This window comes from Rhipicephalus sanguineus, chromosome 9 (genome assembly GCF_013339695.2).
Source record: "Rhipicephalus sanguineus isolate Rsan-2018 chromosome 9, BIME_Rsan_1.4, whole genome shotgun sequence".
NCBI classification, from domain to species: Eukaryota; Metazoa; Arthropoda; class Arachnida; order Ixodida; family Ixodidae; genus Rhipicephalus; species Rhipicephalus sanguineus.
This window is the reverse complement of record NC_051184.2, coordinates 10,648,850-10,676,662: the sequence shown is the minus strand read 5'-3', so window position 1 is coordinate 10,676,662 and position 27,813 is coordinate 10,648,850. Positions and strand designations below refer to the sequence as shown.

Sequence of the window (27,813 nt, the reverse complement as noted above, 5' to 3'; positions counted from 1 at the left end):
GGGAAAAGTTGGCACGATTGGCCCTCGCACGCCTCCGATACAGAAAATAGTCCGTGCCATGTTGCGTGCATGCATTCTCACGACGGCAGAATGCTCGAGCAGTTCCGACAACCCGTGAACAGGTTTGGGTGTTCGGGTATAGTCCATAGAATATAATAATCTAGGGACCGTAGTTCGGGGGTTTCCGGAAAATAGAACAAAGTAATCAGAAGAAGGGACCTCGCACTCACAGCCCATCTTGTGTATGACTGCGCTCGCCTGCTCGGTGAGCTGGCTCGGGCGTGACGGAGGGCGCAAAATATGCAAGTAAATATTTTTTTTAGTAAAGCTGGCTAAATGTTAGGGGTGCGCAAATTGTGCGAGGGCGCAAATTATGCGGGTAAATACGGTATGTGCAGGACATGTGTTCAGTCATGCTGTTGCATTGTATCGGCATGGACTTTTGGCTGGCTGTAGCAATCATTGTAGTTGAACCTCAAAGTCATACTTGTTGTGGAAAACATTGTGATATTGCAGTCATGATTCATATATTTTAAGAGTAAAAAGAACGTCGCAGTTTACCAAAACAGTTCTGGTGTGCACTATCATTAGTAAGCATACCGAAGAAGGGAGCAAAGTAGCGTTACTGCTTGCAGTGAGAGCCAAGACAAAGCACAGAAAAAATTCTGGCTCTCGCACATGTTGGCAATACCAAGGGGAATTTCAAAACTGGGACAGGGACCTGGTAGCTGATTGAATTACTGGTCTGGCTTTCTCCAGTGTATTTGTGCACATGTACAGTAGAACCCCGCCTTTAAGTTTCTCACTGCTGCGTTTTCCCAGCCGCTATGTCGTTTTCCGCCGGTCCCAGAATACAGTCGAGCCCGTTTATAACGAACCTGAGCGTGACGCGGTGTCCGTTCGTTGTATCCCGAAGTTCATAATAAATGAAAAAACAGCTTTTAAAAAGTTACAAGTGAAAACCCAAAATTTATTTTTTTGCAAAAAAGTCCGTGATGCACGTCTGCTTCGAGAGTGCCAATGCGACAAGGGTGGTCTCCAGTTTATTTAAAGCGGCAGCATGCTCCTCGCCGAGGCCCTTGGCATAGACAAGTTGCCTGAGGCTATCTGTGTAGCCAATTGCCACAGGCACGCTTGTGGGCGCTGGCTCCAACATTTCATCGTTGTCGTCATCTGATTCCTCCGAGTCGCTCTTGCCGCGCACTTCATTGACAATGCCCTCATCCGTGCACGGTTCCGCGGTGTCGGCATCATCATCGGCCATAACGAAATCATCCCAGCAGATGTCCCGCCCTCCCATGTCGGAGTTGACAACACGCTGCCACAAATCGCCGCCGGAGTGGTCCTCTTCGGAAGCTTCAGGGTTGGCATCGGCTCCGACGTCGACGAAGCCGGCCTTGCGGAAACAGTTTTGCACACATGTAGCCGTTACCTCCGCCCACGAAGCCTTTACCATCTCCAGAGCTGAGTACAGCGACACCCAAAGCGGCAGGTTGGCTGCTGGCCGGTCAACAGCTATAAGCATGCGCTCCACAACGCGGCCCCTATAATAAGCCTTAAACGCGCGGATTATGCCCAAGTCAAGCGGTTGCACTTTGTGGGGATCCGAGGCGCGCCCGAAGCCACTGCGCGGGCATTTCGAATCCTTTCCCTCTACCGCGACGGCGAGTGGCGCCATTTTGCGCTACGCGCCGACACTCGTGGTGGCGCTGCGCGCGGTCGGAGAGCCGCGAAATTCGGCGGGACAGACGCGCGTGCAGGCCGGAACGAACGCTCTCTCTCCCCGGACGCCGCTGGGTAAGCACGTATTTCTTTCCGGTCCAACGTCCCCTTTGGGAATCGCTGGACTGAAGCCTGCCTGGGTGCCTCGGCATCCTTGCAGGCGTGTTTACCTCAGTGTTAGCTCCGGTTCGTACGTGAAGCCAAAGAGCGGTGCCTAGTGCTCGCGCGCGGTCGTACCACGCCGAGTCGCACTTGCCGGAGGCCCACACGTACGGAGATTGCCCTAACCCTCGCGACCAGGCCCAGTGGTCATCGCGAGGGTGCGCAGCATAGCCGCGAGGGACCTTTTCCCGAGCGGCGTGTCAAAGCTCGCCATTGCGAGCGGCGACGTGCTTCGCGGAACCCCTTGGTGTATCGTCCGCGCGGGAGGCCCTTTGCTTCCCCGTGCCCCGGGGGCGGACGTGTACTGTGTGTGTGTTGGGGTGCCGCCGAAGGCAAATAAAGTGTTTGTGTGTGTATGTTAGCTCGAACACTGTGTTTATGCTGCGCGGCGCCCAACGCCTTTGCTAGTTGAGCGCGTGCGGAGCGGTGCGCTAAACGTAAGCAGGCGACGGTAGACGCGGCCCTGTGGCTCGCTAAGCCTGAACCCGCGGTAGTCTTCGGCTCCGGTGAGCATCGAAGCTACCACGTGGACCCCTTTAAGGTGGTTATGCCCAAAAGTCTGAGAGCCGCACTGTTGCGATCCTCTCACGACGAACCCATGGCCGGTCACCTGAGTGGCTCCAAAGTTTTTGCAAAACTGAGCAAGACTGTGACCTGGCTTGGCATGAAGCGTGACATTTTCCGCTATTGCCGTTCCTGCCATGTCTGTCAAGCGGTGAAATCAAGGGGTGGCAAGCCGCCCGGCCTGATGAAACCGATTGTCAGTGAGCGTCCGTGGCAAGTAGCCACCTGCGATCTAATGGGGCCGTTCCCCAGAAGCAAGCAGGGGTTCATACATATGATGGTAGTCGTGGATCATTTTTCGAAGTGGGTGGAATTGTTTCCGCTTCGGAGGGTGACAGCGCGAGCGGTGCTTGAGAGGCTGCAGGAAGTGTTTTGTCGGTTCGGCTTTCCGGAAAGACTGATCACGGACAACGCGTCGTACTTCACCGCTCGGGTGTTTGGTGATACGTGCCGTTCCCTGGGAATTAATCACTGCACCACTTCGCCCTACCATCCCCAGTCCAATTTGACGGAGCGAACCAATCGTACGCTCAAACCGATGTTGGCGGCCTTTGCCGAAAGTCAAAAAGACTGGGCAGACCATTTGAGTGAGCTCGCGTTCGCAATCCGAACCTCCGAGAGTCGCTCTACTGGTTTCTCTCCTGCTTTCCTCAACTTCGGAAGGGAGTTGGCAAATCCGGTGACCAGTGTCATGCAATGCCAGCTCGGAGACGAGGAAGCACCAGCAGACTGTTCTGCTTACGCATCAAAGCTTCGGGACAGGCTTTGTCGAGCTCTCAGTAGAGCAAGGCAGAGTTTGGCATCGGCCAGGGCTGCGCAGAAGGCCCAGTATGACCGGAAACATCGCCATCTTTCATTTAAGGTAGGTGATCTTGTCCTGAAGCGCAACCACGCTCTTAGCGACGCGAGCAAGGGGTTCTCAGCCTCGCTCGCTCCTAAGTGGCTTGGTCCGTACCGAGTGGAGAAAGCTTGGACTCCGCTCGCGTACTTGCTGAAAGATCCCCTTTCGGGAAAACTCAGCCGTGCCCACATGGCAGACCTGAAAGCCTTTGCGTCGAGGTCTGACGAGCTCCCGCCAGCGCCCAGTGGCACTGCGCGCAAGCAACGGGGCACACCCGGGACGGCGGACCGCATTCGGACCACGCACCGGTATAATCTGAGGAAGCGGTCACCTTAGTGATTTCGCGCCGGACGGCGGACTTATTTCCGCAACCGAAGGCCCTCACATTACTATCTAGCCTCAGTTGCCTAACTTCTTTATGGCCTGTGCTCGCAAAGAAGTGGGCCCCGCCCAGTTTGCTGCTATTTTTGTTTGTGGGAGTGTTCATGTTTACTTGATGTGTTTTTTTTTCGTATTTTTTTTCGGCATATTGAGTGTCATTTTGTTTTCTTTACTTTTTCGCTGTTTTTCTTCTTTTGCCTGCGAAAGGGGTCGTGCATACTGGTGCTTATGCGGTGGGGAGAGGTACGAAGGACGCTACGCGCCTTCCATCTCTTGGCGCGTTGGGAGAAGCCCGTCTTCGGAGCTGTGTGTGCGTGTGTGTGTGTGTGTACGTGCGTGGTGGATCTGTGCGTGCCCTGGAAGTGTGCGGCGTGGTGACGACACCATAGGAAACCACCTTCACCCTATCGCCGTGGACCCTGGAGGTGTTCGGGAACCCGCTGACGTCAGGCGGACCGCCCGGCTGTGTCCTTGTCTCGGCCGTCGTCGAGAAGCCTAGCTGCCGTCTGCCTCACGGCTGCTGCGCGAGGCTAGCTGACATGGTAGCTGCGCCCGGCTCTCTGCCGACGCCGGGGACGCCTTGCAGGATTACAGCAGAAGGACCGGCCGTCCCAGCGCGGTCTTTGGTCATCCAGCCTGGAATTCGGGACCTCCGAACCACCACCGAAGCGGCGTTCGTCGGACTCGCAGGTCTGTCGTCGACTAGAGCGACGAGCCGAAGGTGAGCCCGTTCCGGGCATGCGGACATCAAACAGGCCTCTTGCCTCGCACTCTGGCCAGCAACATTACGCATCGCCTCCCCACCGCGCCGTGGACGCTCTCCCGCGTGAGCATCACGAACACTCGCCTTAATTTCTTTTACCCCCTTCCGTAGCACCATATTGTATAGTATAGTGTATTTCAAGTGTATTGTGTTATTTCTTTTTTTTTTTCATTTTTTTATTTGTAGAGTAATTAGCAGCAGTTGTGGGCCTGGGCTGAGGTTAGCTGTTGCTCATTGCATAACGCCTTTGCATGCATGGGCGACGACCGGCTGCCTTTGCAGACCGGTATAGGGTGATTTAAGGAGAGGAGGATGTGGGGATCCGAGGCGCGCCCGAAGCCACTGCGCGGGCATTTCGAATCCTTTCCCTCTCCCGCGACGGCGAGTGGCGCCATTTTGCGCTACGCGCCGACACTCGTGGTGGCGCTGCGCGCGGTCGGAGAGCCGCGAAATTCGGCGGGACAGACGCACGTGCAGGCCAGAACGAACGCTCTCTCTCCCCGGACGCCGCTGGGTAAGCACGTATTTCTTTCCGGTCCAACGTCCCCTTTGGGAATCGCTGGACTGTAGCCTGCCTGGGTGCCTCGGCATCCTTGCAGGCGTGTTTACCTCAGTGTTAGCTCTGGTTCGTACGTGAAGCCAAAGAGCGGTGCCTAGTGCTCGTGCGCGGTCGTACCACGCCGAGTCGCACTTGCCGGAGGCCCACACGTACGGAGATTGCCCTAACCCTCGCGACCAGGCCCAGTGGTCATCGCGAGGGTGCGCAGCATAGCCGCGAGGGACCTTTTCCCGAGCGGCGTGTCAAAGCTCGCCATTGCGAGCTGCGACATGCTTCGCGGAACCCCTTGGTGTATCGTCCGCGCAGGAGGCCCTTTGCTTCCCCGTGCCCCGGGAGCGGATGTGTACAGTGTGTGTGTTGGGGTGCCGCAGAAGGCAAATAAAGTGTTTGTGTGTGTGTTATCTCGAACACTGTGTTTATGCTACGCGGCGCTCAACGCCTTTGCTAGCTGAGCGCGTGCGGAGCGGTGCGCTAAACGTAAGCAGGCGACGGTAGACGCGGCCCTGTGGCTCGCTAAGCCTGAACCCGCGGTAGTCTTCGGCTCCGGTGAGCATCGAGGCTACCACAACTTTCGACGTTGTGTTGGGTGACAGGAAAAGCAGGGTCACTGCCGTGAGAGAGGCTTGTACGTGGTGCGCGGAGCAATTGTCGACCACAAGCAGCACACGCCTGCCTTGCTTGTGCATGTCGCGGTCTAACTCGCTCAGCCACTCTGCGAATAAATCTCGCGTCATCCACGCTTTAGCACTATGCCTGTAACGCACAGGCACATAGCCCCGAAAGCAACGCGGCTTCTTTGACTTGCCGATTACAAAGGGCACATGCCGGTCGCTGCCATCCATGTTAGTGCACAAAAGCGCTGTGACGCGCACTTTACTGTGCTTGCCGCCAGCACATGCGTCGCCTTTCATGGCGTGCGTTTTTCCTGGCAGCATCTGGTAGAATAACGCAGTTTCATCTGCGTTATAGACGTCTCGCTCCGCATAGCTTAAAATAGTGTCTCGATTTGCTTCAAGCCACGAGGCAACGTCTTGGTCGCTGGCTGAGGCCGCCTCACCGACAATCGATTTAAAAACAATGCCATGACGCACCTTCAACTGATGTAGCCAGCCATTTCCTGGGCAGAAGTCGGGAAAATCCAACAGAAATGCGAAGTCTTTCACTTTGGCCAGCATCATAGGACCACTTATCGGAATGTTCCAAGCCCGCGCGTCGACGAACCATTTCAGAAGCGCTTCCTCCACGTCCGCGTAGGTGGCCCTCCGCAGGCGCTTTCTGTCCGTCGAGTTGGCATCGGCACTGATTATCTTGTCCTTGTTCTTTAGAATCGTTGATATTGTTGACTTGGACATGCCGTACTTCTTAACCAGCTCGCAGTTTTTAGCGCCTTGAGCTAGCTCGTTTAGAATGGCTCGCTTGGTAGAAATGTCCAGCGCTTTTCGCTTCGTGCCATCTGTTTGCGCGGAGGGCTTCCCGTCCGCCATCCTGACACACACGCACACCAACGAGCAAGACGCGCACGTGCGACACACAAGCAAGTAAGCGTAGAACGGCTCTGCGCCCTGTCTGAGCTCGTTTCTACCCAGAAAAAGAAACTTCGGAATTAGAGCCGGCGTGGACAGGCGGAGCAGTTGCGATAAAGGGGGAAGAGAAGAGAACGGCCTTGGGATAGAGTCGCCGTACTTGGGAGAGTGGCCTACGCGCGCAGCGGTCAGAGAATCTCATTGGGGCGCAGGTTCGCGGAAGGGTGAAAACGGCTGTCACACGGAACGGATCGTGAAAAGTTGAACTTGCGCGGCCCCACCGACTTCGATAATTCGCACTTCGTTCCGCGTAAGCCATTTTTACCCTTCCGCACGCGTGCAGGGCATGCTGAACGGAGTGCAAAATGAGTGAGAACACGGAAGGAATCGCGAAATATCGAAGTCTGTGAGCACCCTGCACCCACTGGGGATGCGGGGTGCTCGGAGCAGCAGAGGGACAAAGGACGGAGGGGTGTGTAACAAAAAACTGTCGGGGAGAACGACAATGAGAAGCCTGCGGAGGCATTATCGGCGTTTGGCTGGCCGATGGCTTATAGGTGGTCGAAAGGGGTGTCTCCGCAGTCGCCGGCTGTAACAGATCGGCAGGGTTCAAAGGTGTTCGTTGTAAGTGTGATTTTGTGCCGTTGAAATAATGTATATTTCCACGGTCACGTGGGTACCGTTCATTTTAAGACGAAGTTCGCTTTAAGTGGGGCCGTTATATGTGGGCTCGACTGTAGTTCCCATATGATCCAATGTATTGGGAACCCCGCCGTTACATCGCGACTGTTAAACCGTTCCCGTGTGATATGTCGTGAAGTGCGCTTCGGGCCGGTTAAGTGACCACAAAAAAGAGCGACCATGTTGACTTAGCTTGACCTGGCTTTGCCGTAAGGTTAGCTGCATGTGTGGTGCAAGCGACACGCGTAACGTACTTTCGGTTGCCGCGAACAAAAGAATAGCCTTCGAGATTCGTATTGCAAAGATGGCATCTATGATGTAATTGGTTTTAAACTTGTTTTTAGCTCTTGCGAAAGTAAGGCCTTTGAAATTGGCATTTGTTTCCACTGTCGCATTGGCATGGACTTATCATCATCGCGGTAGGACTCTTGACATTATTTGTTGGAGGAGTTTGTGCGGTTCGCGGTAGGACTCGCAACGTTACACTAGTCATGTTGCGTGTTTTAATTGCGTGTGCTAGTTCTTTCACTCCTACAACTGTTGGGGAGAAAAGAATCACATGTGTTGATTACATTTGTGTGGACGATGCTGTTTTTAGCTCTGTGGTTCTATCTGTCGACTAGATTGTGGCATACTGTGTCAATGCATGCACCAGTGACGAAGTTTAGTAGTTGGTGGAGCAGGGGTCATTTTCTTGGATGATTGCTTTCGAGGGTACCTTCACTTTTGCGAGGCATTCAACAGTGTACTATGAGCCACGGTGGTCCAAAACTATGCCAACACTACTACATTATCGCTTTCGAGATTCTGACACATTCGGCGACAATCTCGCGAAGGTATCGACAAAAGTGATTGCTTTCCAGGTGTCAGCCGTGGCAGCACTACAGTATAACCTTGTTACAACGGATCTGTTTACAACAGACATTCGGATACTACATACCAAATTGTGGCGTTATGCCGACCTCCATATTTGTTCCATTGATTGAGCTTCGATTACAACGCATTCTGGTTCAACGGACATTCGGACATAATTGACTAAAACGTCAGGCCAGCAAGGTGGTCAGGACTCCTTTAGAGCGGACTTTTCTACCACGGACATACCAAATTCAATAACTTCAGACTTCAAACCTCGCTTAGCATACTTTCGGGATGAGAACAGCACGCCGCGGATGTCGACGTACCGATTTAAGAACGAAGGCCGCAGATCTCTGGTCTGTCAATGATCAGCTATGCCTAGCTGTAGCGACAAAAGATCGGCGCACAGTGTGCTTGGTGTTGTGTTTTGGGATGCTGACGCACGAAATTGCTAGCCGCTGCCAGAGGTCGCTGCGCGGCGAGCTTGGCCGGGGGGTCCGCTGCCGATGTGCAAAATGCCCATCCGCGGTTCTGAGGAGCATGTGGGTGATGTGATTCGTTGCTTGCGACGAAGGACATTGCGGCTTTATCGCTTTCGCATGTCCGCTAGCGCGATGTTCTTGCCCGCAAAGTTTGGATTCGTCTCATACATCGGCACCGTGAGCAGAGTTAGGCCTAGCGACGACATCGAGCAGAAAGCTCGGTTGCGATTGTGGGGTTGCACACGCAACCCATTGTCTTCAACGCGGCGGCACCTCGGCTTCGCGCTATGTTTGCACGCGCAGTGGCGAGGGGGGTTGCGTGAAAGAGGGCATTGTGTCGCTCCCGCAGCCCTTCGCGCCCTGCTCCCTGGCCAAAGTCGAGATGCGCCCCGTTTTCCCTCTTTGCCCTTTTCTGGAGAGACTCTTCTCCAGACCCCAAGGAACACGCGCCGCTTTCTTGGGGAGCTCCTCGTCTTTCAACTCGAGCAGCGGTGATGACCACATATCGATTGAGTCGGGAGCCACCCAGACGCCATCACCCCCTGCGCAACTCCCGGTCTATTGTGAGGTGACTTACTGCCTCAGGGCCGGACTGCGATGCCACGAGAGGTGAGTCGAGCATTATCGCTCTAAATCTCGTGTGCTTCCCATTTTGTTGTTGTTTTCACGTCGTCGTGCGGTACTTCCCCGCCGCTTCTTTGTTATCTGTATTTTTGTTGCGTTGGTAGCGCTTTTGGCAAAATAAACTGTGTCAGGCAAAGAACTCGTATCTGTTACCACTGGCCTGAAACCCGCCGTGGTCGCAACTCAACGCGAACCTTGGGTTAGGGGTCCAGCTCTGACTGTTAGGGCTGCTGCGTAGCGCTAGTAGCGAGTAACTACACTCCTCTAGTGCGCGGTGTGATCCAAAAACGGGACAGTTTCGCATGCGTGGATCTGTTTGTTGCAAAGTAACTGCTATACGATGTGCGTGGCCGCGGTGCCCGATGTTTCAAAGTACGTCATGCTCGATTGCGAGTACAACGAGTTATCCCACGGTGGTCTTCGTCATAAGCTCCGAAGTGCTGATAAGCAGAACCTCTAACAGCGGGTCCAACGAGTATTACAGTTGCACGTCTGTGATGTTCGCGACGAGTGTGGCGCGCTATCGTAATCTGATGATTGAGCTTCCGTTTGCAGCTGCCAAACTAAAGCGTAATTATATTCTAAATTATCGTGGACCCCTGAACATAGAACGAGTGCGAACGCATCACTAAGTAGCGCAATTTTCGACAGCCATGACTAGGGCCCCTAACTTTATGCGGTGGAAAATTTGGAATTCTGCAATTCCAGATAGAGGAATCTGCAAAATTCCGCGGCAACCTTAAACATGCATATTTCTGCGGCAATATTGAACAGACGCAAGGCACATGTAACAATTCATTTATAGCATACGTTCAGGCTCGAAATATGCCTGCAATAATTAAAATTGCAGGAAGCTGTGGTGGCAGAGCATCAGATGATACTTGGTGCTCTCTTCACTGAGAGAGTGACGTTTGTGGGACACAATGTCACCATAACGGCTAAATGATCTCTCTGCATCAACACAGTTGATTGGTATTGCCAAGTACTTCAGGGCAATTGATGAAGGGGTAGGAGTGAGCTGCTCCATTCCTGTCCAGAAAGCCAGGACATCGAAGTCTGCTCCTGGATTTTCTTGTTTGGAAAGAAATGGAGCGAAGTCCCTGTCACTGGTCTTTAGTTCTTGGGAACTCTTCAGGTACACCTCCCATTCGGCAGCTATAACTAGTGATTCGTCTGCAAGCTTAGGCACACCTGTCAACTCAGACCTTTTCTTTGAAAGGCACCCAACTTGCAGAGGGTCCACCGGACTTCACGAGCGCCTGTGAACTAACAGCGCGGGTTTGTGTTGTGTAGCTTCACGCTGTTCATCCATCTCTTTTTTACGCTTCTTCTTTCTTCTCTCCCCTTCCTCTCTATAATTCCCCCTTCCCCCACCCCAAGTGTAGGGTAGCCAACCGAGCCAAAGCTTGGTTAACCTCCCTGCCTTTCCTCTTCGTATATCTCTCTCTCCAGGTGTTGGACTTCTCCAAGTATACTAGTGCTTTGTTAGCCACTTTGGTCGTTGCAGCCTTCATCTATAACAATATGGCTAGGTGGGCTAGTTGATATCTCATGACTAAAAAAATTTTGAGCGCAAATAAACGACGTAGGACCAAGAAAGATGCACACACCACAAGCGCTCACTCGCAACTAAATTTTATTACACGAAAGAACGTACATATATACATACATCACATCGCGCATGTCACAAGGAGTTACAGGCATACAACCCAAGGCACGTGTTCAGTGTCTGTTGATAAAATTGAATTCTTTTTCATGTAAAGATAGGGATGGGTTGGCTAACACATATCGCCGCGTTCTTTGTGATGTGATACGCCTCCGAAATTTCTCGCGTGGTCTGCTGAGGGTGACGAAACAAAATAATGGTGCTTAGTACCAAGTGGTACTATGCAGAGAGGATATTTTGAATGTTTTTAAAGAAGAGGGGATGGGAATCGATTTCACTTGTGAGATGCCACGGGATGACATCTTGCAGTATGTCAACGTAAGGTTAAAGGGATACTGAACAAAAATTTGAAAAAGCTACGAAAACACTTACATTCGACTCGGACGACACGACTGTTCCTGTACGCAGCGTTTATTTCACGTAATTTCGAGCAGTTGGCCGTATTTTTAGTGGATTGTGAGAGCGCGGCGGCTGCATGCCACTGCGCTTGTCGGCGGACGTGACGTCGAGTGCTCCAGCAAGAGGGGGCAACCGGCACGCTCTCTCCTGCCCTGCCACTTCCCTTTCTCCACCTCTCCTCTCAAGAACCGAGGGTGGCTGGTGTGGCGCTGAGCCTTGTCCTCTTTTCCCCAAATAGGAAACAAAATAGCGCTTATTCCTCAAAAACCGCTACAACTACCGAGCGTGTCGCGAAAGCGCAAAGATGCAAGGTGCGAGTGACAGTGGTTCCACGAGTGGTCATTGCGACTCCGAGTTCGACAGGCCTCCAAAACGGATGCGCCAAATACAACCATATGCGTGTGACCGTTCTGCTGTGTCAAGCGACAGCAAGGACGACGAGCCAGACGAGCCGCCGTAGCCCAACGTGGGTCGGCAACCGGGACCAGCAATTTACACAGTAACTCATAGTCACTATCCTCGAAGTGTTCGGAGCACAAAAAGTCACGCTTTGAAAGCACCCACGTTGGCTGCGATATCCTTTGAAGCTTCGGCTCTGTTGGAAAGGTATGACAGGGCACACCCTAGCGCAGAACAGCGTTGAGGCATTCTGCGTTGTGTCAGGTGCTTCACCGTTCACATTACGTAGCAGCACACAACACAGACTGCAAATTCGTAGACGTGGGTGCAAGCTCCGCTTGAGAAAACAAATATACGGCCGAGAGCGCGGCAATGGCGTCGTTGGCTGCCGGTTGAGAACACGCATGCAGAACACCTTCCCGACCGTGAAAACACGTTTTGAGAGAGACGCGCGGCAGCGGGTGGCGGCTTGCGATGTCGATTGGTAAGCGATTTTGCTGCGAGCACGGTTGGCGAGTCACTATCCGCAGAGTTTCGCGTCACTTCCTCTCTAGTTCGCGGCGCGGCCGCTAGACGCGCCAATTCGCGAAAAATGCATTAAATTCATTATTTTCTGCTAGTCTCTGGCTGAAATGAAGGTTGTTTCAACAAATTTCAGCACCCAATCTTTCAATTGAGTCATTTATCTCGGTGGCGAAAATTTTGTTCAGTATCCCTTTAAGTTTCAAGGCGGAGTACGTGTGTTGACAGTATTGCCCTCGGTCCGCAAAGCCGATCTTGAATTACGCTTCAGCGCATTCAAAGATTGTAAACCGTGGAATTGTATTATCCTGCTTACGCGCGGCACTTGACAAAAGCTGCGTGCATGTGATGAACGATGCCTTTCGCGTGCAATATGATCGCTTCAAAGTGGCAGGGTATCCAACACACTTCATCACTTCGGTGTGCGAAAAGCTCATACGCATCGTTAAACAGAGACATGATCCCCCTGCTCCTAAAGCTAAAGAAGAAAAAAGCAGGAATATGGCAGTTATTCCATATATACATAAGACATCACACGGACTAAAAAATTTTGGGAAGAGGTATGGGGTGAGCGTAATTTTTTCTGCACCGCAGAAGCTTGGGCGCATCTGCCCCATCGTGCACAGAAGGGCGCAGGGTTCTGTAGTGACAAGTGGAAAATGCATTCAAAAGCACGTGAATGCCTATGTAAGATGCCGTTTAGGTGTGGTCTACCAAATCCCTTTAGACCGGTCGATGTATCAACATCCGCCTTCGAGAACACAAAAATTCATTGAATGGCACGCCTTCATCTCATCTTGCCTCCCACTGTCAAACACGTAAATGCAAACCTTTGTTCGAAAGCACCATTATTTTGTTTCGTCACCCTCAGCAGACCACGCGAGAAATTTCGGAGGCGTATCACATCACAAAGAATGCGGCGATATGTGTTAGCCAACCATCCCTATCTTTACATGAAAAAGAATTCAATTTTATCAACAGACACTGAACACGTGCCTTGGGTTGTATGCCTGTAACTCCTTGTGACATGCGCGATGTGATGTATGTATAATATACATACCTGCCAACTCTCCCGAATTGTCCGGGAGACTCCCGAATTTGGACCTAATCTCTCGATTGTACGAATGTCATCTCGAATCTCCCGAAAAGTGGCCACCACAGCAGAGGCGGGTTTTTTTTTCTCTCATTTTTTTTAAAATCATGCGCGTACGTCAGCATTTTCTGCGGTGGTGGTGCTGTGGAAGAGCACTCCCCACCACACTTCTATTTCATTGTAACCATATCATAGAGTACCGCTGAGTACATTCTAGGCGTGCGCATCTGGACGAAGGCTGGCCGCAAGAAGTGCTCGCCACCGTACCAAAAGAAGGCGAGGGAAAAGATTGCCAAAAGTGAACGGCGGCCGGAGCTGCGGCGTTGCACGAGCGCTCCGATAACGAGACGGCCAGACTGTCGAGCACATTCCCTTTGCCAAAGGAGGGGTGGCCGGCAGTCTGGCGGTAAGTAAGCAGCCCCCATTGTGCTTTTCACTCTCGATATTGGCAATATCGGCGTGCTTGGGAGAAACAGCGCCGCGTGTCACATTGTTGTCGCTCCGGCCACCGTTCAGTTCATTTGCGGCAATCGTTTCCGTTGAGCCTAGCCGGAATTTTTCGTCTCCTTCTTGGCCCCCGCATTTTGTACGCTACGCCGTCTGCCGTGGGGGTTGCGTGTTTCCAAAGTTCAGTTAGAAGGTCGATGACGGCGTCAAAATCAAAGAAGTACTTGCAAGTGTTTCTGGACTCATACACAGCTGCGTTTCCGTGCTTTGTGACTTCACGGAAAGGTGACAAGTACGGATTCTGTACCACGTGCGCCTGTGAACTGCCTTAGTGCCTTCACAAGTAAAGAAGTTTGGTTCAAGCAGCTCAAAACAAACATACTTGTCCCTCTCTGATGTCAGTCTCCAGTCTCAGTAATTTCCGCTATGCAAAAAGACCCCCCCCCCCCCCCCCCCCCCCCCCCCCCGCTGCAGTCTCCCGAATTTTCATGCTGTGAGGTTGGCAGGCATGTATATATGTACGTTCTTTCGTGTAATAAAATTTAGTTGCGAGTGAGCGCTTGTGGTGTGTGTATCTTTCTTGGTCCTACGTCGTTTATTTGCTCTCAAAGTTTTTTTTAGCCTTCATCTTGCTACCAATCTGACGAGCCTCATCACGTGCAACATCTTCTCTCTTCAGTAGGGCTGCAATATCCTCCTTTGCAGCTGCTTCAAGGTAACCCCAAAGTGTTTACCTAACCTAACCTAACCAAGGATTTATGTTTATATACGTAAATCCTTGCTTTTGTCGACCTGCAACAGCGACAAGCTAATGTTGATCAGTCATACTCTCTTGCGCGTGTGTGACGTTGGCCGTCTGTTTTAAGATGCATATATTGTAATATATTGTTCTGTAAGTCTAGCTTATGTCGCAGGTGAGCAGCTAAATTGCACGGAGAAGTAATAGCTGAGGTAGAAGAGCACTTTTGCGCCGCCGATCTTGTTGACTAAACAAGTTCGCATCGGTTTTTTTTTCTTCGTTCTGGTAACTGATACATTCGATTAAAATTAGTGCTACCTTGTTCCCGGCATTGTCAGGGCTCCCTTGTTGCCTGAACAGTGCACGAAGCATTGAGAAGTCGTCACAGAACGAAGATAAATAATCAGCAACTAGCACCCTGAAAAGCTGTGATATGCGACTGGTTTCGTTTTTGCGCCCAACAAAACATGGCCGATCGAGCTTACGGGATTGTCGACAGATGGCGCTGTACGTTTTGAGTATCCCCTATTGAGCTGAAAATTTCAGCGGCAGTTGTTTTGTTCAGTATCCCATTTCTCATATGTGGTGCCTATGACAATCTTTGATTTGTCATAGGCACCACATGCGGTCACCGTGCGTTGAGACATAACCGTGGTACAAAAGGTCTATATTTGAGAATAGGTGTTCAAGTTTTAGTCATTCTGGAGTTCGGTATCGGTATGTTTCTTGAATCCTGACGTGAAATCCCCTTCAGGAATGATATAAGATATGGGAAACGCCTTCTGTCAAATGGCAACATTAGCTGACATTTCGCCCCTTCCCCTTCTCGTTACAACCTTTGCTCTCCTGGCCCGAGCAATATTAAATTTTGTGACTGCGGCTCACTAGCTGAGGTGAGCAGGGATGCAACAGCTGCGCCAATTGCGCCATTTTGATACACTTTCGTTTTTCTGCGCCGAGCTGCGCCAAAACCGCGATATTTCTCGAAATTGCGCCACGATGCGCCAAAACGCCCCCGGTAACCGCAAAATTTTTCGGTTGCGCTAGTTTTAGCCTCGTTTTAACGCAAAACGAAGCCCGTATTGGCGACCTAATGTTGGGAGAAGCACCAGAGGCACTTTCATCCAATCCAATTCGACACAGTACGTGGCGCCTGACTCAAACAGGACGTTAATCTGTTCCGGTGTGTTCGCTGGTGGGCCTAAATGAAGTTTTTACTGCTGGTTCAAACGCTGCTTTACAGGGTCATTCAGCATGAGCAAAGGTGAACGCCCATTTAATGTGGAAGCACCGCATAAAGAAAGTTAACTGACAAAAGAGCCGTTTTTCACGTGCTGCAAATCTTAGTGGGGATGTCGTTATTGTTTGGTGGATTCCGGTTCAACGCTGCCTTTGTTCAAATAGCAGTACTCACATGCACGAATTCGCGGGCTGTATACAGTAAAGTCTTTTTAAATCTACTGACGAGTAAAGTGTTGTATAGAGAAGTACTACACGCGAAAACCCTGACCGCCTTAGCCGAAAGAGTTCATCAAGGTACTTGCTCCCCCCCAGTCGCGGTGAGGCCGACACCACAATGTGCCGAAAAAGGCCTTCCGTTTTTTTGGAAATGTGGACGTTGTTCGACTAAACATTTTGACGTCGACGCGAGTGTGGTCACCGCTTTCCTGGCGCGAATGTTTCATGGCAGATACCAACGAGCACGTCAGTACGAGTTATCGCCAGCAACCTTATCGCGATCAGGATAAATCTGCTCGGTAGCACGTGCGGCATAGCGCTGTTGGTACTATACTGTTAATATATTACACGCATAATATAGGCGACGAACCCAAGTATGCCGTTGGCTGACGCCACCTGAGCGGAAACGCAGATTGCGTGTCGCTTGCAGAAACGAAAGCAGCTCACCATTGTTAACCCAACGAAACCTTTGCCGTATCCCTACATGCGGTCACGAGCGGAACGGGTAGAAATACTCCTCGGGGAAAAGCTGTCGTACGGTAGAGCACGCGACCGACCCGGCAGTGATGGCGTCCGCTTTGTTGGAGACGCGCTTGCACGAAACTAGGAAGGGTTCGGCTCTACGAGGCGACAGGCACTGCGTTCAATGAAACGATGCCGACTTTCGCTGTGCATAGCTCTCTCTCTCTCTATATATATATATATATATATATATATATATATAGTAAAGATAAAGGGGGAGGACGCACTTATGAAGATTGTACTCATTGGATGGTTTGTCTTGGACGTTGCATGACATATAAACACCGGACTTAGACTTTTCTCTTGAACTTACACATATGGCGGCTCTCTTTAAAATGGACTTTCTCCTTAAGATCTTCTTAGCAGGGCAGAATACAAAATTCAGCGCATCGGTGCTGAATGAAGTGGATTGCAACAGTGACGTGATCAGCCAGTGGCGTAGGCCAGGTGTAAAGGACCTTGGTGCAAATTCACCAATGCATAAGGCCTTACTGGTTTCCGGAGAATTCACTGGCATTATTCAGCATGTTATGCACTGAAAACATGATGGTGGTGGTGACATCGAAATGTTTGCATATATTTTTTTGTTACTGTTCCAAAAGCAAGCTTTGTTTGTGAAGCTGCTCCAAATTTGGAGTTTTGAGCTCCAAAACGGGAGTTTTTTTTTCCCGTAACCTGCTCCAAATTTGTATTTTCCTGCTCCAAAAGAGAGATTTTCCTGCTCCAAAAATTGCTCCAAATCCTATTTTGGCTGTTGCATCCCTGGGTGAGTTTGAGACCCTTGCTCTAGCTGAAGCGGCTTGTCTCGCCATTTGCCTTTGTGGTAGCCTCGATACTCACAGGAGTCGAAGACCACCGTGGGTTCAGGCTTAGCGAGCCACAGGGCCGCGCTCAGCTAGCAAAGGTGTTGAGCGCCACGCGGTAAAAACACAGTGTTCGATATAACAACACACACACAAACAGTTTATTTGCTTTTGGCGGCACCCCAACGCACAGCACAACATCTGTTCTCGGGACACGGGGAAGCAAAGGGCTTCCCGCGCAGACGGTACACTAAGGGGGAACCGCGAGCACGTCGCAGCTGGCAATGGTGAGCTTTGACACACCGCTCGGGGAAAGGTCCCTCGCGGCTATGCTCCGCACTCTCACGATGACCACTGGGCCGGGTCGCGAGAGCTAGGGCAACTCTCTGTACGCGTGGGCCTCCGGCAAGTGCGGCTCGGTGTAGTACAACCACGCACGAGCACTAGGCACCGCTCTTTGGCTTAACGTACGGAACCGGAGCTAACGCTCAGGTAAACACGCCCGCCGAGGATGCCGAGGCACCCAGGCAGGCTATAGTCCAGCGATTCTCAAAGGGGACATCGGACCAGAAGGAAACACGTGCTTACCCAGCGCCATCGGAGGAGAGAGAGAGAGAGAGAGAGTTTGTCCCGACGCGCACGTGCTTCAGTCACGTCGAATCTCGTAGCTCCGAGACCGCGCGGCGCCACCACGAGAGCCAGTGCGTAGTGCAAGATGGCGCCACTTGCTGTCGCGGGAGAACGGGAGAGGAAAGGGATTAGAACAGCAAAATGCCCGCGCAGAGGCTTCGGGCGTGCCTCAGATCCCCACACCTTACACAATATTGTAGCTTTACATGTCGCCAATCGCTACATTTGCAGCCTACAATGCAGCTAAGGTAATTTATTGTGTTCAAGAAAAGAAACCCCAAAATAAACACTGTCACGCAGCTCACGTCACCACAGAGCACATTGTGACACAGTTAGATTATGCTTGCTTTCCACTGGAGATTCGGTGACGTAGACTGGACATATCCAATCAGTTCAGTCGCCAGTGCTACTTATAATGGAACAGTGCTACATATGATGGAAGTGGGCATTCGAAAACTCTTTGGCTAAGCCACTGCGATTTGTAGCAAGTCACATGTTTAAATTTTTGTAATAAATTTCGCACTTGACACAGCTTAAATTGGTCTGCAAATGAGCCTAATAACTTGCTTTACCAGCTCACTGCATTAGTAGAAAATTGTCCAAACCGTTTCAGTGCGCATTAACAGCTCTGCAACGAGTAGGGTGGTTCAGTTTGCTTAAAAATTTATCAATAACTTTTAGTTAACAAAAAACTACGTGTTGAAACTGAAATGGGTAGCTGCTTCATGCAACACCTATGATGACGTTCCACGCTACCCCGCCATAATGCACACATCATACACATGGTGCTGTCCAGTGGTGTATATCCAGAAAAACCACAACGAGGGACACATAGCTTGTCATGGCGACCATTTTGTTTTTATTAACATAAAAATCATGCCTTGAAATAAAAAATAAAATAAAAACGAGCATGGGTTCCCAGCTCGTGTAATTGCATTGCTCTATTGAGTCTTCTCCAAAAGCGGTCGAGCGGCAACGGCAGTTGCGCTTTCAATAGTCTCAAACATCTGAGGGATATCGAACACAGGCTTATACACTACAGAATAAGCAGGCATTAACAAAAAAATGTTGAATGTGCTGTCAAGCAACTCAAATATGTGGCGTTAGAAAAAAAAGAAAAAATGTCAAGGGGGTACACTTGCAAGGGATGTCCCCCTCAGCATGAACACTAGGGGGGTCAGGACCCCCCCCGACACCCCAGTGATTTACGCCAGTGGTGTCATGAGAAAAGAGAAACTAGCAATGTCATTCCACGATGCAACAATGTGCCAGCTTCTCGAAACTTGACAGCGATGGCTTGTGCGTGGGGGATTGCTGTTTGTTTTCGACTGCCTGCTAGAGGATGTAGATGTGTAGGTTATGGCGTCACAAACCCAGGGTGGCCATGGAGTCAACCAGTTCTCGTACCACGCATTCAAAGGCATGGTACGACAACTGAGTAAAAATCTCTAAAATTCATTTTCAGGAAAACTTAATGACTTGCATACGCATATTTTGCTACAGATCATTAGAGTGCCAAAGAGAAACTGTTTTTGTCAGAACTGTTGTTTGCAAGTAAGCTGAATTGCAATAGCCACTGCTTATAGTTATGGCAGCTGGTTATATCAGTGTGCTGATTTGGATTGTGGTGTGTGGCCATGACATAAAGGTTGCACACCCTGACCTGCCACCCCCCCCCCCTTCCCCCCACCCCGCCTGTCTACTCCTATGGTGAGCAGATCAGCACAGGTGCGTCATCTATTTATTTGTCACTAGAGCTCATGATGTCATACCCTGCACATCAAAACCGCATTCACTATCAGCCAGAGGAACTCTGAACTCACAAGGCTCTGATCTCAGGTTAGTTAGAGCCTGCAGAGTTCGTAAACTATTGGACAAGGTAAACATGCTTGATAGTCGCCTGTTGTGGTGGTACATGTGTTTTAATAGCATATAGTGAACATACTGTAAAAACTGCGCGAAAAACGTGGACAAAGGGAGAAACGGACGACACAGGCGCATACTAACAACTGAAAGTTTATTGAAAAACACATCTTCAAAGCTGGAGATAGTTGTGTTGCCAGGCCGTCTGTGGCGGTGCACGAGGCGGAGATTGCGTATCTCGATGCGCACTTGTAACTGTCTGTTGTTTAACCTTGCACACGTGGTTTATTTGCTATTCATATTCTGTGTTTTTCAATAAACTTTCAGTTGTTAGTATGCGCTTGTGTCGTCCGTTTCTCCCTTTGTCCACGTTTTTCGCGCAGTTTTTACAGTATGCATTACCAACTCGCCCAACAGTCTGTTCTTCTAAGATATAGTGAACAAGTGCATTATCTCTGCAAGGCATGGCAGTGTGTTAATACTTCACACCACAAAAATATCTTGCTGCAGGAGGAGCGGAAGCAGCAGCTCAGAAGAGGTGTCTCCTGACAGTAGCTGGTTTGTGGCAGACTGTGATCGAAGCCAAGCCATGCGCCTGCTTGAGGGTCGTTGCGATGGTACTTTTCTGGTGAGACCCAGCAAGAACCCTGGGCAGTTTGCATTGTCAATTGTGGCTGAGGGCAAGGTCAACCATTGCTTAATTCTACGCACTGAACGTGGCTATGGCTTTGCAGAGCCACTCACCACTCATCCCACATTGCGTAGCCTGGTGCAGCACTATGTGCACAACTCACTTGAAGAGCACAACCCACTGCTCAAGACTACCATGGCCTACCCAGTGTTCGGTTCCAGCTGAGGCTGGCTCCCCTCTTTCTGTACAGGACACCCTCTGCATAATGTGTACATAGCCTGCTTTTTTATCACCACTGTTCTCTAGTCAAATAAAGACCGCTGTTTTCCTTACACTACTTCTCCACCCCGTGTTGCGTGTGAGACACGAGCTTGGCACCATCAGCTGCATCAGGCTTGAAGGTATTGTACAGCACTGCAACCATGCAATAGCTGTTCATACAAGCAGGGGTCGAACAGCTGCACAGCGCCAATTTGATACAATTCCTTATTCTTGCGCCAAGCTAAACCAAAACCATGAAATTTGTTGAAATTGCGCCACGCTGCATCAAAATGCCCGACCAGCTTCAAATTTTTGTCAGTTGTGCCATTGAGCAAGAAATGGAGGCCGTGTTGGCCACCTGCAGCTTGGGCATCATCATGCAAGCTGTTATGGTCATGAGGGCTTGTGTATGTCATAATGCGCAGGGCATTTTTTTTTTAATTAACCAAATGATAGGATCTAAGTACCTATGTTTTATATGTACCAGACCATGATTCAGAACAGCACTGATGGGACAGTGAAATATAGAAAAGTAAACAATTTTAAGTATATTAAGATTAAGACATTCTCTGCATTTTATTAGCAAAGAGCAAGCAGAAGCTAATTTCTTGCATATAGTAGATATATGTGGTCTCCAGTTCAGGTTGCAGTCTAATAATACTCCTAAATATTTATGTTGTGTTGTTCTATTTTTCACCTACGAGGTGAACTTGCATGCCTATTGTGTCACATTTGGCATAACGGGAGTGGAATATTATGTATTTTGTCTTGTCTCTGTTTAGTGTTAATTTATTACATGCAAACAAAGTTGATATATTTGATAACTCGCTATTTATTGTGCTCTGTAATTCGCTAAGGGATTTCCCTGAAAATAGTAGCATGGTATCAACACCGTAAATAACAGATTTTGAGGAGTTTAGTGCTGATGGGAGGTCATTGACATATAGTGAGAACAGTATGGGCCCCAAAACTGATCCTTGTGGAACTCCTGTAACAATAGTATATTGGGAAGAAAAGGAGCCAAAACATGCATAGTGTTATCGACCATTTATGTAGCTTGATCATTGTAGTATCGCTAAAGCCATATATTCGTAATTTTTTTGGAAGTATGGAATGACAGACCGTGTCTGAAGCTTTTTTAAAATCTAAAAATATTATAGGCAAACTCGTTTTTGTGTAGAGCTGTTTATATATTCTGGGTTAGTTCTAACACTGCTGAAGATGTTGATTGATTGGTTCTGAATCCATGTTGGGATTCTGTTAGAAGCTTGTTTTCATTTAGGTAGTGCTTCAGCTGAGCCGCAATGACTTTTTCAAATACAGTATTTAAGATGCTAAGCACAGAGACGGGCCGATAGCTTCCAGGTTCATTGATATCGCCTCTTTTATATATAGGAGAGACTCTTGCGATCATTAAAATGTCAGGGTATGTGCCTCGGCTTATTGAATTGTCAAGTATTTTTTTATGTTGTCCTTCAAAGCTTTTACGGTAATGCCATCGTGGCCAGTAGCTTTGTAACAAGGCATACCTGATATACTTGAGGTTACGGTATGCTTATCCACTTGATCCAAGAAAAAACTTGTATGAATGACCGAGCAATCGACATTGCTTTCAGTAGCTGGAATACGGCTGGCTAACTTAGGACCAATGCTAGTGAAGTACGCATTAAAAAGTATCAGCGCATTTGGCATCGACATGTTCAGGGTTGATCAGCTTTTTAATTAGGTTATCAATTACTCCTTTTATAACCTCACACATCTTTTTGGTTTGCCCTGTGCTTGCTGTATTAAAGGAGTACTGGCACTATTTTGAGACATCGCAAAAGGGACATTTTTCGTTTCCTTAGTATGCAGTGTCAGCGCTGTCTACACACCGAACTCGGAGAACACGTATAAAATATTTTAATTTGACTTTGAAGGTTTCGTCGCTGAGCATCTGCAAGCCAGCCCCACTGCAATGGACATTATCCCGACAAGTCAAGACAGTTCCCCTGAGTTTGCGAGTTCTGCGTCCTGCGTACAGCTGAAATCGTAAAATCGCTGTCAGGGTCACTGGACGACAATTCACTAATCGATGTTTATGTGCACCACGAGCAGATAATGGATTCGCTGCTAGTACGTCGCGAGTTTCTGTATCCCCGTGATGTCACACTGCTATCAAACGTCACTGAGAAGCCACCCCCTCGATGTCGAAACCGAAAGTGTCTTTTTAAGGTAGCAGTAATTAAAATATATACGATGCGTTCCCAGGCACCACAATGCTCGTTTAGGTTTCTCTACACCAGTATTTTTATTTAGAGCGACAAACCGAAAATTTTTAAGATTCGTGTCAGTACTCCTTTAAGGAGAAAGGGAAAAATAGACCACCACTCGGGTGGGTGTCTATTTTTCCCTTTCTTAACCCTTCCGCCACCTTACGGGTTTCTGCAGAACTGATTTGCAATACTCCTTTAAGGAGCTACAGCACTGAAAACGAGTAATAAAAAGTGGGACATATATGTCCCGCTGACCAACAAAGAGTTGAGTGATAAAAATTGTTTTCGAAGATACACACGTTACGTGCAAGTTTTTATAGATTTTTATTTCTCCCAAAGTCACAGCTCAGGGGGCTAACGGCATGGTCATCATTTTAGAACCTTCCGCCGTCTTGTTTTCAACACTGCAGACTTCCGAGGAAGACGATGATGGAAAAACTACTACCTATGTTTGCTCAGGTGTATTGAGAATACCACAGACACATTTTTGAATTTTTTAGTAATTTATGTGGCAATTTATAGCCATCTTTCTTCGTGTCCTTTTTATAGGACGCTAGGGCCGAAAGGGTTTTAAATAGAGCTGTGCGAATAGCAAAATTTTGGGTGCGAAGTGAATTCGTATAATAAAGATTGAGTGCGAATCGAATAATTTTCTAATATTTCTCAAACAATTTTCGAATACTTCGAAGTGAAATTACAGAAAAAAGTTGCAGAGGGTCCCTAAGTATGTTCTTATGAGATAGCAACACGAAAGTGTTTCTTTTTGCTAGGTTGATGAAGCGCTGGCAGGGTGGTGTTTCATAGTTGTCTTATCAGGAATGAGGCAATGTAGAGGCCGAATTGTATTTATGTACATGATTTGGTACAACCAAAGTGTTGCCGACAACACTTTACACGTAATAGGCAAAGATGCCATTTCTCAGCCTCTCCTCCTCTTTCAACTTCTGTGGAAGTCCAACTGATGTGGCGGACAAGGGTGTGCTCCCTTCAAGTCTGGAGTTCCAAATCTGCCTCGTAGACATCGATATATAAGAACATCTGAAATTTTGGATGCCAAGAAGCTTCGGCCTTCGATTTTTCGGACTTCCTGCCCAAATTTCAGATCCAAAAGAGCATTAATTGAACCCCCACCTCTGACACATCTTTCATCTCCATGTTGAAACCAGCGTTTTCTTGCGTTAATACATTTGCGACTGTAACGGAGCTTGAAAGGCAGCTTTGACGCAATACGAGAGTATAATGAGGTGAAGCATATTGAAAATCTGTAGGGGTCACTTTCAATCGGACGTTGACTGTGTCTTGGCTAAATTCGACCGTAACGGAGCTTGAAAGGCAGCTTTACCGCAATATGAGAGTGTGATGAGGTGAAGCATGTTGAAAATCTGTAGGGGTCACTTTCAAGCGGACGTTGACTGTGTCTTGGCAAAGTTCGACCGTAACGGAGCTTGAAAGGCAGCTTTGCCGCAATACGAGAGTGCAATGAGGTGAAGCATATTGAAAATCTGTAGGGGTCACTTTCAATCGGATGTTGACTGTATTTGTCTTTGGGAAGTTCGAATTGTTCAAATGGTAAAATTCCGGTATGAATAATCGAATAGCAAACACTATTCGCAAAATATTCGATATTTTGAATATTCGCACACCCCTAGTTTTAAATGCCAGTGTTGTTGAAGTGCCTGGTAAGCTCACGATGTGCACACTACTACACCTACAAAAGCATGTTGATCCACCTCGTAACGCTTAACGGAAAGCAAAAATGTGCAGCCGAGAACTACTCGCTGACTGCTTCGCATGAAACCGATTCCCACAAGGCGTGGGATCTGCCGAATTTTTGTTTTCTGAAAACCAGTCGCTACGCGATTCAAGATTCAACATATTCCGCACGTACAAATCCGTTTGAGGGGCATTTTCATGTGAATGTTTCACTCGTCACTGGTCCATGATCCTAATTTTAAAGGCCTGAAATGAAAAACACGCGGGCATAAACAGCCCCTGTGAAATGGCTACCAGACAGGACGACCAACAGTTTGTTGTCAGTAGACGGGGACCTAAGCCAAGATCATGACAAATTTCTCGGGCCGGCGCCGGGGAGGTGCTCTGCCCCCCCATGAAACTGTCCAGGGAGTGGGCCTGAGCCCCCCCCCCCCTCTCCCGTACTCTCCGCCTATGGTGGAGCTGTTCAGCTTTTCGCCATGTCGTGTGGCGACGCCAGAAGACTATCAGCATCATGAACCGGCACGCGCTCTCTTTGTCCTCTTCTTCATAATTCTGCTTCGCTCCCAGAACACGCGCGCCGATTTTTCCTGTGTGGGATGCAATAACTCCAATAGGATAGGCGAAAGAACGAGTACAGAGAGAGAAAGAAAGAAAAAGATTGAGAGACAGAGAAACAAATATACAGGGAGAGAAAAAGATAGAAAGAAACAGACACAGAAAAGAGAGAGTAAGCATAGCCGTGTATAGTATATAGCTTAGCAAGACGTGTTGCGAACGAACGTGTTGCACGAGGGCAAGAAGTTTACCGCATGCATCACAACTACACGCATAAGGTGCTGATGATGCTCGAAAACTTCGCAGGAAAAATGCACAAAGCTTATTTGTAGAACCTGGCAAGTGCACTTTGCGTTGCGTGCTTTCAGTCCTGTCATGTGCAACTATAATGATGTCACAGACTGACAAGCTGAAGTGCTATATGGGCAGAGGGACAACGTGTGTCCCACCTTGGCTCTTGGCCTCAAGTGGTCTGTGGGACAGGTGTTGTCCCACTCGTGTTTCAGATAACATTCTTTTGCAAGGAATAATAATTGTTTGGGGGGTTCCCACATGTGGTAGAATATGTTTGGGAAAAAGTAGAGCAGAAACCATCGCTAGATTTTTTTTTGCGCCTGGTTAAGGGTTAAAAAGCTGCTCCTAGCATATAAGCGCAGCCGTTTTACACGACTTGCCACAGCTGCACGACAAACGAAGTCAAGCAAGGAGTCAATCTAAACCCAGCTAGGGTGGCTAAATTGGGAGGTGGGTAAGCTGGCCCCCATTCGCGATCCCGCAGCGGTAGCGCTGTATTCGGAGGCGCTGCCATCTTGCGCTGTGGTAATGCTATAGTGCCTAGAATATACTGGCTAGTGTGCGGAGCACGGGTGAGAAGATGGCCCCCACCGCTGCTGACTTCTGGCGGTGCCCGCTTGGTACGCTGATGTGCGGTTGGGTGCACCTGCGTTCAATCCGCGCGCTCCCCAAGTGCGGCAAAGCTCTCAGTAAGCCGAGCTGCGCGAGGCCAACTTTTATTTTTCCCGTATTTTCAGAGCGTTCTTTACAAAACGGTTTGTTATATAAGACCTACTTTAGTTGGTTCACAGTGCACGTATTTTGCAATACCAAATAACAAAGTTGTGACATCATAGGTCGGCAAAAAATGTGGAGCTCACTCAGACTCACTCACGAAGCATATCTTACCCTCAGGGCTCACTCGGACTCAGACTCACCAAACTTTTCCTCATCCGGACTCACTCGGACTCAGACTCACTATAATTTTTCTCAACCGGACTCACTCAGACTCAGACTCACCAAAATTTTATTCACTCGAACTCACCCAGACTCAGACTCATGGCTCGATCTGAGTCTGAGTGAGTCTGAGTGAGTAGACTCATGAGTCCGTTAGCATTTAATTATCCTTTTTCTACCATAATGTCAATGCTCTTTAACGCCAATATCTTGCATAATCGATGCGCCACTTAGCACCTTTTGATACCGTACCTTCAAATACGAGTTATCTGAGTTTGCAGTTCAATAAGGACGTTTTTACTGAAAGTCATGACTGACACGAGGTATTTTTATCAGTAACTTCCCGTGAAAAAGATTGCGGGGGAGGTCAAGGCACATCCTCCCCCTCTCCCTCCTCAACTCACGCCTCTGATCAATAAATATTGAGCTGACGTATGAACGGAAGCGCGTTGAAGTATGCGGGAGTATACGGGAGTATAAACGTGAGCTGACATAGGGCTGATAGTAATGCTAAAGTTGAGTAGATAGGACCATAGGTCGGCAGAAAATGTGTAGCTCACTCAGACTCACTCATGCAATATATTTTGCCCTTAGGGCTCACTCGAACTCAGACTCACCAAAATTTTCCTCAACCGGACTCGCTCGGACTCAGACTCACCAAAATTTTTCCCAACCGAACTCACTCGGACTCAGACTCAAAAAAACTTTACTCACCCGGACTCACTCAGACTCAGACTCACGTCTCGATATGAGTCTGAGTGAGTCGACTCATGAGTGAGTTTGCCGACCTATGTGTGACATACACCTCGCCGTCTGCTACTACCCACAAAAAAAATCTCCTTGATAGTACACCACCAAACTGATACCACAGAAGGTTCGAAAACACTTACCCATTGCCTGCACTCTATCAGAATGAGTGCGCACAAAGAATGACAGCATCATCATCAGCCTGTCTATGCCCACTGCAGGGCAAAGGCCTTTCCCATGTTCCGCCAATCAACCCGATCCTGTGCTTTCTGCTGCCACGTTATACCTACAAACTTCTTAATCTCATCTACCCACCTAATTTTCTGCCTCCCCCTCACGCGTTTGCCATCTCTTGGAATCCAGTCAGTTACCCTTAATGACCACCGGTTATCCTGCCGACGTGCTACGTGCCCGGCCCATATACATTTCTTCTTGATTTCAACTATGATGTCCTTAACCCCCGTTTGTTCCCTGACCCACTCCGCTCTCTTCCTGTCTCTTAATACACCTATCATTTTCCTTTCCATCACTCGCTGCGTCGTCCTCAATTTAAGTTGAACCCTCTTTGTAAGTCTCCAGGTTTCTGCTCCTTAGGTAAGTACCAGTAAGATGCAGCTGTTATATACCTTCCTCTTGAGGGATAGTGGTGGATTACCATTCATGATTTGATAATGCTTGCCGAATGAGCCCCATCCCATCCTTATTCTTCTAGTTATTTCA

The 27,813-nt window shown here is 49.1% G+C and overlaps 1 protein-coding gene across 3 annotated transcripts in view; it reads left to right on the top strand.

Moving 5' to 3' along the window:
* LOC119404584 (phosphatidylinositol 3-kinase regulatory subunit alpha) overlaps positions 1-20,661 on the top strand; it is a 133,399-nt gene extending 112,738 nt beyond the window's left edge. For all 3 annotated transcript variants that reach the window (XM_037671132.2, XM_037671131.1, XM_037671133.2), the window contains exon 12: positions 20,209-20,661. In XM_037671132.2, the coding sequence (XP_037527060.1) occupies positions 20,209-20,554 (346 nt within the window). In that variant the 3' untranslated portion in view covers positions 20,555-20,661. The remainder of the gene's footprint in view (positions 1-20,208) is intronic.
* Positions 20,662-27,813: the final 7,152 nt, after the last annotated feature.